Raw genomic sequence first — 10717 nt, 5'->3', positions numbered from 1 at the left:
TGTTGGGAGAAACAGATTTTTTTAAATCACATGGAATTAGTGCAGTTGTATCTCCATTAACAAAGCAAATTTATTCCTGGGTATTATGTATTTAACAGAAAATTTGGTACTAGAGACAGAAGGAGCATAAAGTAGTGTCAGGTTCCGAGAGCAGTTGAACATGTTTCAACTTATTGTACAGTTTACTGCAGACATGTTGCTACCAGCCACTGAAAAGGCTCTGTTTCTTCTGCTTATTCTCTGAATGCTAGTGCAGATCCATTTTCTCTGTGAGGTATTTCTTCTAATATGGAAAATAATTTCCAAATATTGATGAAATGTCATGGTAAGAGATTGAGAGAGCCAAGAAGCACTTTATTAAGTATACAAGCCAATATATATACAGGATCCAATTTCAAACTTCTTTCCAGCTCACCTCCCGTCTTCAAATAAACTCTGTTTTCTCCATACATACTTTCATGTTTTCCAGAAAAAATGAGTCTAGTTACTTCCCTAATTGCATGGCGGCCATTTCAAAAGTGCATCATTTCCCATTGAGTACTTCCCTACAACGCGCACAGGGTGTCTCTGTGGAATCTGCTGTGTACCTTCGGCAGCGGAGGCATTTTAATTTGGCAGCTGGTAGAACTATGACTTTATAGGTGGACTCTTCTCGGATATCACCACCTATTTAAAAAAAAGATTCAGAAGGGACAAATGATTTGACTTGTAGGAGACCATACTTGGTAGCCCACCCTCGAAACACAAGACGTTTCTTGATATGGCCTAGTCACCCGTTCACCTAAAATACTTCCATCACGTCTTGGATATTTTTGGAATGAAGTATTTCCTTCTACACTTACCTTCTAAGTTTATCAAAAATGTTCCTTGAATCATATCATCAGTTGCCATCTCGCGAGGCACTTCAGCCAGCAGCGTTGTCTGTGATGCCATCATTATTTCATTTAGCTGGGATGTACTAGAACACTCCTCATGCTGTAGCACCTGCAGATGAATTATTGCCAGAACTGAGCCATTTGAAAAATAAAAAAAAGTTTATGCAGTTTTGGGATGAAAACCTAGCTGTAGATCATGCTTTGCGTTCTCTCAGGAAGTAACTGGGTGGAAAGGAAAGAGGCAGGTGAAGAGCAATGGGGGAGGGGCTTTCCCTACCAGTTAACTCACTTGCCTATCTACTCCTTGGTGAGGACCATAAACTGGTGCAGATGTGGTTGAGTACTTGCATGGGAGACCACTATGAAATACCATATGCTGTAGGAAGTCAATGGCAACCCAGCTCTGAGTCTTCTAAGAAAATTCTACTGAGTGTCAACAGGTATCTTGAGGTGACATAAACACAAGTGACATGCTCACGTGATTTCTTGCTTCTGAAGATCAAGGTTACTGATCAGTGTTCATGCTAGCAATACCACTAGGCAGTACTTAAACTGTATGCCTTTTCAGCTTACCTCCATTAATTCAAAGAGCAATCCAGGCTCAATTACGAGGACCACCTGATACTCCAAAGCATTCTTCCCTGCAATGGAACCCAAGAAAGCATCCCGCATGGCACAGGCTCCTTCTACGGCTTCTTCCAAACCTGGCTTCTTCCACACAGGGCTTGTGTTCATCCATCCAGAACGAAACACACTATCTGACTCTTGAAAGGAAAAGTATGATGCGCTTGTGAGAGTTTTGTAGGATAGATAGTAAAACAGTGCTCTATACTGAGAAATATTACATAGCTATCAATTTAACAATATAGTCACTGGCAGATCCTTAAAAAGTATTTTAGTTCCAGGTTGACAATAGACAAGATGCTGTATGGGCTCTCAATTTTATTTCAGTATAGATTTAAGGTCTCCAGCATTCCAGAGTCATGGAATATAGATTTATAGCTTGTCATCTAAATATAACTACCTCCCCTTGCTCACTATCCTGTTGTCTGAAAATGAAATATCTCAGAACATATGTGTTTGCCAAGACTGGAAAATAGGGTGAGCCTTTGCTTTACAGAACTGAAATGCACCTTGCTCCCATCTTTGGTAGCACATTAAGCACTACTCTTGGAGGTCCACATTACAGTGAGAGCAAAAACCGCCTTAAAGTAAACACTTTGCTGTTAGCTAGCAAATAAATACTTGGGACTCCAGATTATTATCATTCAAGGGACTAATTTTTTTTTACTATGCCCTGATCTACTTGACAGATCCTCCTTGCCTAATCCATATGTGGACAGTCTTTCTGAAAAGTAACACTTCTAAAAATCCTCACACATAATACAAACTTTTTAATGGGTTGTAAAAGCCCAATTCTGTCAAAAATTTCACAAACTCTTACCTTTCCTATAAGGAAGATATTGAAACACCTCTTCAGCTAGATGTGGAAGGATTGGTGCAAAAGAACGAACCATGGTGTCCAAAACTGCTGCTAAAGCTGTTTGACACGAACGGCGTTTTGGATCTTTTTCTTCTTCACAATAAAGTCTGAATTGAAGGCAGGAAATATATATTACAAACAGATGGTGGATCCAATGGGTCCTCAAACAGAATGGAAATTCCCTGCACAACAGGTCATGCCTGTAGGTTGCACTCTTTTAGGCCAAGGATAGGTCTATTTTTCCAAACAGGAAATAATTTCAAAATGTTTCTTTTTTTGTTAACATGATGACTTTTTTCCAACAAGAAAATACCAAGAAGTTGAAAACATTACCTGCCCTAGGCCTAAAACAGCCCATAGAGAGGCACAAAACAAAACAAAGCATGATGTCCCCTAAGAAGGACCAGGGGAAGGGGGCATTTGAAGCAAATATTTTTATGATCTGGGAGTCACCAAACAACTATCTAGACTGAGCCACATTGATTATACTAAATTAAAAGTCAAACAGCTCTAGTATAGAAGGCTTGCAGCAATCGGGTGACTTTTCCAAGACTCGAGTTGTATCTTCCTCCTCCCTGACAAGAGGATCAAAAATGTTGAATGGGGAGAATGGCGTTAGGAAAAGCAAGCTCTTGTACATACCTGTCTTTGACTATACTAAAGTAAAAACTAGACAGCTCTCTCGTATGGAAGGCTTCCAGTAATCGGATAACTTTTCCATAGTCGTACTCCTTATATGCCTGAGTAACCTAAGGAATAAAACCACAGATACAACGTAACGGGAAGTCAGAGAAAGCACAGAAGCCAGGTGTGTAGTAGAATAAGAGACTCTGAAGTCACTATCCAGTATCAGATTGTCTAATGCAGTCTAAGGACCTGACAAGTTGCCGTTTGTACACAATGTCATGGCTAGTACCTGAGTTAAATCATAGTCAGAGAAAAGGTTTAGAACAGGCCTGCACAACCTGTGATTCTCCAGGTGTTTTGACCTTCAGCTCCCAGAACTCCTGATCATTGGAGAAGCTGTCTAGGGCTTCTGAGAGTTGGAAGTCCCTGGTTTAGAACACGGCCAATTTATAGATTGTATGTTTTCCTGTTCCTTCTTCTCTATTAGTCACATGGTGAAATGTCAACACAACACCATGGTGTGGAGTCCTATAGCAAGTATGCAGAGCAGGCAGCCTCATAGAAATAATATCAAGTGAGTGCAGATTGTCTGGGAAGTTGCCCAGTAAAGCTTTCACCTCTAAAGTGAAGGGGACAAGAATATATTTTGACCAATATCTTTTTGATATTGTTTTTATTGCTTCTGTTGTGTTTTATATTGTTTTAATGTTTTAAATTGTATTATGATATGTGTATTGATTTGTTGTAAATCGCCTTGAGTCACTGACAGGCTGAGAAAGGCGGCATACAAATACAGTAAATAAATAAATAGATAGATAGTAGGCCTGGGTAACAACGCAAAAATTTGTTTCTAAAATCGATTTGTAATTGGGGGTTTTTTTTGTTTCGATATTTAAAATAATTACAAAATTTTCCAAAAAAAAGTTCAGTATTTACGAAATTTCGTAAATATTTACAAAACATTTTGTAAAGATGGCGCCCTTTTTTTTTCAATATTTTTAAAATATTTTTTAAATTTAATTATTAATTTAGTAGAATAGGGAGGAGAAATTAAAATTATTATTAAGGAGGGAAGGCAGGCATTCACTCTGGCGGGCCCTCTCGCTCGCTGCTCGCTCGCCGCTCGCTCGCCCCTCTCGCTCGCCCTCTCGCTCACTTGCTCAGCCGGCGCCGAGAGAGGAGAGCTCCCAGCAAGCATCGGCAGGCGGCCATCTTACGTATTTCCGAAATGGACGGAAATACAAAATTTTTTGGCGCCTGCCGTTTCGATATTTAAAAACACTTCCAGGTTAAAAAAAAAGTTTTGTAATCGTTTCGTAATTCAAAAATTAACGAATTTTTTAACGAATTACGAATTAACGAAACGAATTGACCAGCCCTAATAGATAGATAGATAGATAGATAGATAGATAGATAAGAATAGTGATTGTTTGACAGCTGACTGATGGATGATGAGGAATATTTCACCAAATTCTCTTAGGCCATTTAGCAAAGTGTTACCTTGCTCCCTAGAGGCAACTGGGAAAGGTGATGGACCCACAGTGATGGACCCAGTTGACTGAAGTGGCTCAAAAGATTAAATTACTGAGATCAACAAGCACCTTAATCTAGTCTTAGGCCCCTTCCACACAGCTGAAAAAATCCCACATTTTCTGCTTTCAACTGGAATATATGGCAGTGTGGACTCAGATAACCCAGCTCAAAGCAGATTTTTATGCCTTGATATTCTAGGTTATGTGGCTGTGTGGAAGGACCCTTGTTCTCTGTCTCTTAGGTAATGCAGCTAAAGGTTTGGCAGATGTTGAAGTTTGAGGTGAGTGCTTACTACAGATTGTGATCACAAAGCAAGCCAATAGTAGTCTTCCATCATTTTTTACTTTTTCAGCAAACTTTTTCAGAAGCTATTCACCCCAACAGCAAAATCTGTATTTCCCATCTTCTAATTTGTTCAACCCTACTGGCTTTTACCAATCATTTCACTTCCCTGAGCAGTTCTTTGACACACTGTTTCTAGCCTCTACCAACTCCTATTGCTTACCTTGGTTGCATATCCGTGCAGCAAGTGGAGTATATACTGGTCAATTAAATACATATCTGAGGTGGGGATTGAGTCTGCTTCTGGACTAAAGCTTGCAAGATTGCCCAACAAAAACCGGAGTGTGTTCCGAAGCTGTCAAAAAAGCCAAAAAGTGACACATTTTAAAATAATAATAATAATAATAATACTTTATTTATATACCGCTCCATCTCCCCAAGGGGACTCAGAGCGGTTCCCAGGTAACATTGCAAAACATATAAAGTAAAAAACAACATAACCATAAGATTAACAAAACAAAATATAAGCATAAAAATTGTCGCCATAACACACATATATTAAAAGTAATCCTGCCTGTTCAAGGCAATTTAAAAGGCCAGGCCAAGATTTGTACAAGCCCAAAAATTCTAGGGGGCCCGGGAATTAAGTGCAATGCTATGGCAAGGCAACAATAATATTAGGTATGGGTCTGTGGCTGTTCAATCAAAATCACAGTACAAAAAATCCACTAAATGACACAGGAATTATCATTGAATGCTTTTTTTTCTAGCACAACCAAAAACGTTTCTCAACCTGAGGGTCGGGACCCCTGTGGGGGCCATGGGGGGTGTCAGAGGGGTCTCCAAAGACCATCAGAAAACACAGTATTTTCTGTTGGTTATGGGGGTTCTGTGTGGGAAGTTTGTCCCAATTCTATTTTTGGTGGGGTTCAGAATGCACTTTGATTATAAGTGAACTATAAATCCTAGCAACTCCCAAATGCCAAGTCTATTTTCCCCAAACTCCACCAGTTTTCATGCCAAGTTTGGTCCAGATCCATCATTGAGTCCACAGTGCTCTCTGGATTTAGGTGAACTACAACTCCAAAACTCAAGGTCAATGGCCACCAAACTCTTCCACCATTGGTGGAGTTCAGAATGCTCTTTGATTGTAGGCAAACTATAAATCCCAGCAACTACAACTCCCAAATGACCAAATCAATCCCCACCAGTATTCAAATCTGGACGTATCTGGTATTTGCACCAAATTTGGTCCAGTGAATGAAAATACATCCTGCATATCAGAATAGGAAAACTCCAACAACAAGTCCCAGAAGCACTTTTCGTAAAAATTAAGATTGCCGGCACACTGCACTTACCCTATAATCCTACATATCACCTGTCACATCAGCACTTTTAATTCTGTACCCATTACTCTGGCCCGGCCCAGTTTTTATTGCGTCTTAGTGTATTGCTTTATTGTTGTTGTTGTTTTAATATTGCTTTAACTGTTTTTGATTTGCTCTAGGTTGTGTATTGTTATGCTGTGTTTTGAGGCCTTAGCCTTTGTAAGCCGCATCGAGTCCTTCGGGAGATGATAGCGGGGTACAAATAAAGTTAATAATAATAATAATAATTACAATTACATTATGATTCACAGCAGTAGCAAAATTACAGTTATGAAGTAGCAACTAAAACAATTTTATGGTTGGGGGACTTCACAACATGAGGAACTGTATTGAGAACCACTAATCTAGATTCATCACAACGTTGTGACTTTGTGTTAACTCCAGAGGCGGAGATATTAATAATATGGCAAATTCATTAAAAAGGTTACTATTTATGGAGAAAGGCAATAGTATTTGCTCTGACACTTGATTCTGGACACCTCAGAACCATGAGGCAGACATTGCCAAATCCAGAAGCTGCACCAGGTGAACAAAGTACTGAGTAACCACAGGGGAATCTGTCATAGCAAACTCTGTATAACAGGATTGCAGCGATGGCTCCTTGAAAGGAAAATGTTCATTAAATCCAAAATCCAAAATAAATCTTGACCATTGTTTCTTTCTCAAAGAAGCCCTCAAAAACTGTAAGAAGAGACCCCTTGTATTGTGGAGGATGGATGGGTTGGCTTCCTACCTTGTTGATGTCGTCCCGTGCAGAGTTGAGCACGGCTGGTCCGATCAACACTTCCGTGTAGATATTTGACTCTGCCACCCACCAGCGCAGAATATCGGCTCCGTAGGGAGGGTCAGTGCTGTGGTCCTGGACATTGACAAGATGGGAGAGATTCCTTTTAGGTAATAAAGACTATGACCAGTGTTAGTCAGGTATAGAAGCTGACAACAAAAACATACTGAAAAATGTACTAACACTCTTGCTTTCCTGCTCAGATGCAAGATTTTTCGAATTCTTTATTCTTGCATGCAAAGACAAAAAACAAACAAAAACAAAGATTCATATCTCTCCTAGCCAAAAGAAATACTCAAATCTTTTGCTAGGTTACACTGACTCATTCCTGCCACCTGCTGCTGGACTGGACTATAAACAGTTGACAGAATTATTAAGCAGAGTAGACAAAAAGAGAATGAAAACAACTCCTTGGATGTTCCTCTGAAGCTTAGGAGAATCATCTTCCATCTCCTCCACCAGCACTGTGCTTCTAGACCAGTGTTTCTCAACTTGGGGGTCGGGACCGGGATTTCAGAGGGGTCACCAAAAACCATCCAAATGCATGTATTTCTGATGGTCTTAGGAACCCCTTTGGCAGAGAAGGCTGAAGATCTCTCCGCCTTTCCTTCTCTTCCTTTTTGGAAACAGATGGCGAGGTCTCCCACCAAAAGCCTTCCTCCTGCTGTGATTGGCCGGCCTCTCACCCAAGGGGAGGGTTGTTTCTGAGACTCCAAGAAGGGAGGGGAGAGCAGGTGTGCTCTTCTCTAAATCATTGTAAATTCCTCCAAAATCCCTCCAGTATTTTCTCAGTTGACCCTCCAAGTCTTATATTAGGATGGGTCAGAGTTTGGAAATAGCATGCTACAATGATAATGCTAACCTGCAAGTCAATACTTTTTGTGTTAATGAGGCCACAGGAATTAATGTTCTTTTAATAAAATAATGCCATGGTCACCCTGATATTAACAAGGGGGGAACAAATATATTTTACACATTTCTTGTTTTGAGGAGAAAGGGGAACATAGACACTTAGGAAAGAGGCGATGAGGACCTGGTTATGGAAAGGACCGGGTTGTGGCGCAGCTAGCTGGGAGCAAGCTGCATTAAAAACCACTACTGACCGAGAAGTCATGAGTTCGAAGCCAGCCCGGGTCAGAGTGAGCTTCTGCCCATTAGTCTTGCTTGCTGCTGACCTATGCAGCCTAAAAGACAATTACATCTGTCAAATAGGAAATTTAGGTACTGCTTTATGTGGGTAGGCTAATTTAATTAATTTATGATGCCATAAAACCTTCCAGCAATATGTAGAAGAATGAGGAGGTACTCCATCAAAGGACTCGGTGTCACAAATGGATGGTGAAGTGGCAGCTCCCCCTGTGGGTGGAATCGAGCCAGAATTGAGCATAGTCTCATGAAGCCGGAAAAAGCTGGAATGTTAAACTGCCTCTGTGTCTGTCTATATACATTGTATGTCAAATTGGCATTGAACGTTTGCCATGTATATGTGCATTGTAATTCGCCCTGAGTCCCCTGTGGTGTGAGAAGGGCAGAATATAAATACTGTAAATAAATAAATAAATTCTCCATTCAAGGTGGCAAGGTATGTGAAAATAGTCACACTTTTTCACTTTTAAACAAGCATCCTGTCCCTTGAGAGATACTGGCTGTGTAATAAGTACTGCTGCAATATCTCTGATTTCACCCCATCCAATCGACCCACTCCAAGATCATGGAAGGCATCAAACAAGGAGGAGCAGGGCCCTTATTTGAAGGTTCAAAATGCAGATCAGCCTCCCATCAGTCTTCAGCAGAAATGTGGAATTTTCAGTTAATATCAAATGCTGTGTGAACTGGAGAAACTGGTTTTGGCTATATGTGACCTACAGATTTTCCAGATACTTTTCTTCTCTTATGGTTGATATGTCATCAAAACTAGAATATTTCCATTTGTCTTCTATTCAGGCTATTTGTCCTGGAACTACCTTAGCCTTTCCAGAAATCCTTCTGGTTATTCCTGAGGGACTGTATTTAATGCGAAGTGGATTCTTCTAAAGAGGAAACAACTGTACCCAGTTGCTAGTCTTGTGTATTTGTATAGAATCACAATCTGTTTCTATTTGTTTCATTCGCAAGGCACTGTTCAAGCGCCTCTCCTGAAAATGGGTGCCTTTCTGAATGAACTTTTTTGTCCAAGGTCTGAAAAAACAAATATTTTCGGCCCATTGGTGGCAATGGGCAGGCCTCCCACGCTCCCCTTCCCCTCAATTTTAGGGCTAGTGCTTGGCACTTGGCTGCAGGACCTGGCAGGTGCTGGTGCTTTGGACCTGCTCACCATGCAAACACTCTCTTTGAAAAGAGAGTGTGTGTGTGGTGAACAGGCCCAAAGCGCCCATGCCTGCCAGGGCTTACAGCCGAGCGCTAAAAATCAGCCAAATGAATGGTTACCTTTCCCACTTTCCTTTTGGTTCACTGATATTTCCGTACCAGAGGAGAGTGTACCGTTTCGTGCCTTCCAAATGAACAAAACGATATGAAAACACAAATTAAATGGATGAATCTGTAACCTAGCTCATGACTACCAGGTGCGTCAAAGACTTCTAATTGCTTCTCAAATGCCAATGAACTAGAGGGTTGTGCTTTCAGATTTGAGAATATAATAACACAGGTAACTACTTACATTGCCTCCATTGATTACTACATCAGGGTCCACCACATTGCCAATTGATTTAGACATCTTTTCTCCTTTTTCACCCAGAGTGAATCCGTGAACCACAAGGGCCCTAAAATAAAAACCATCTGATAAGTATACTTTTCCCTTTGGGAATTAAGAACATATCTTCAAGTATATGTTTACTGATATAGTTGCCCAAATGAGCTGGTTCCCATTAAATCAAGTGTTGGAATGCTTAACTTACTTGTATGGTGCTTTCTTTCGTACTGCCACACTAGTCAGGAGAGATGACTGAAACCAGCCTCCCAGCTGGTCTTTCCCTTCCAAGTATAAATCTGCTGTTATACCTGCATCTAAAAGAACAGAGAAAATAGTACTCTAAAGCAGGATCTAAACTGCTCCGGCTTTTCTTGAGTACTGAATTACATATATATGTCGATCTCAAGGAGCCCACAGTGGTGCAATGGATTAAACCCTTGTGCTGGCAGGACTTCTGACCGAAAGGTCAGTGGTTCATATTCGGGGAGCAGGGTGAGCTCCTGTCTGTCAGCTCCAGCTTCCCATGCAGGGACACGGGAGAAGCCTCTCACAGGATAGTAAAACATCTGGGCGTCCCCTGGGCAACGTTATTGCAGAAGGCCAATTCACACCAGAAAAAAGCCTCAAGTATTAGTCAAGGGCAGGTTTTAGGCCAAAATTATGGATTTTAATGTGACCTATAGATAAGTTGAGGGTCATTCCTAGGAGGCACACTGTCATCTCATTCCTGGCCGTTTTCCTGCTCAAGCACTCACAAAACACCAGAAGCAGTACTGTGGTGGAGAAGGTAGAGGGGGTTTATTGCTTCTTTTAGTCCCAGGACAGACTAAACTCTTGCCTTTCTCCTTTCTACTCAGGAGAAGGGGATGGTTCTTTTCTTGATAAAAATTAAAGTACACTATTGGCCTATGGAGAAGTCAACCCAGGTTTCTGAGATTCGTTTTTTGATAAACATTTCTAGACTTACATATGAGTATATTTTAAAAATCCTTTTTGAGACAGATATGCAGCAGTATATACGAAGCCTGTTTACTAAAATAATTATCTGAATAA

The 10717-nt window shown here is 40.7% G+C and overlaps 1 protein-coding gene across 1 annotated transcript in view; it reads right to left on the bottom strand.

Annotated features, from left to right (window-relative positions):
* Nucleotides 1-333: 333 nt before the first annotated feature.
* Nucleotides 334-10717, bottom strand: part of IARS2 (isoleucyl-tRNA synthetase 2, mitochondrial) — a 41775-nt gene continuing 31391 nt past the window's right edge. Inside the window, exons 15-23 of the mRNA XM_060754237.2 lie at nucleotides 9870-9978; nucleotides 9632-9734; nucleotides 6922-7047; nucleotides 5024-5155; nucleotides 3001-3107; nucleotides 2320-2465; nucleotides 1449-1639; nucleotides 843-984; nucleotides 334-666 (exon numbers count right to left, since the gene is read on the bottom strand). Of these exons, the coding sequence (XP_060610220.2) occupies nucleotides 524-666; nucleotides 843-984; nucleotides 1449-1639; nucleotides 2320-2465; nucleotides 3001-3107; nucleotides 5024-5155; nucleotides 6922-7047; nucleotides 9632-9734; nucleotides 9870-9978 (1199 nt within the window). The 3' untranslated portion in view covers nucleotides 334-523. The remainder of the gene's footprint in view (nucleotides 667-842; nucleotides 985-1448; nucleotides 1640-2319; nucleotides 2466-3000; nucleotides 3108-5023; nucleotides 5156-6921; nucleotides 7048-9631; nucleotides 9735-9869; nucleotides 9979-10717) is intronic.

This window comes from Anolis sagrei, chromosome 1, assembly GCF_037176765.1.
Source record: "Anolis sagrei isolate rAnoSag1 chromosome 1, rAnoSag1.mat, whole genome shotgun sequence".
Taxonomy (NCBI): domain Eukaryota; kingdom Metazoa; phylum Chordata; class Lepidosauria; order Squamata; family Dactyloidae; genus Anolis; species Anolis sagrei.
This window is presented reverse-complemented; position numbering and strand designations above follow the sequence as displayed.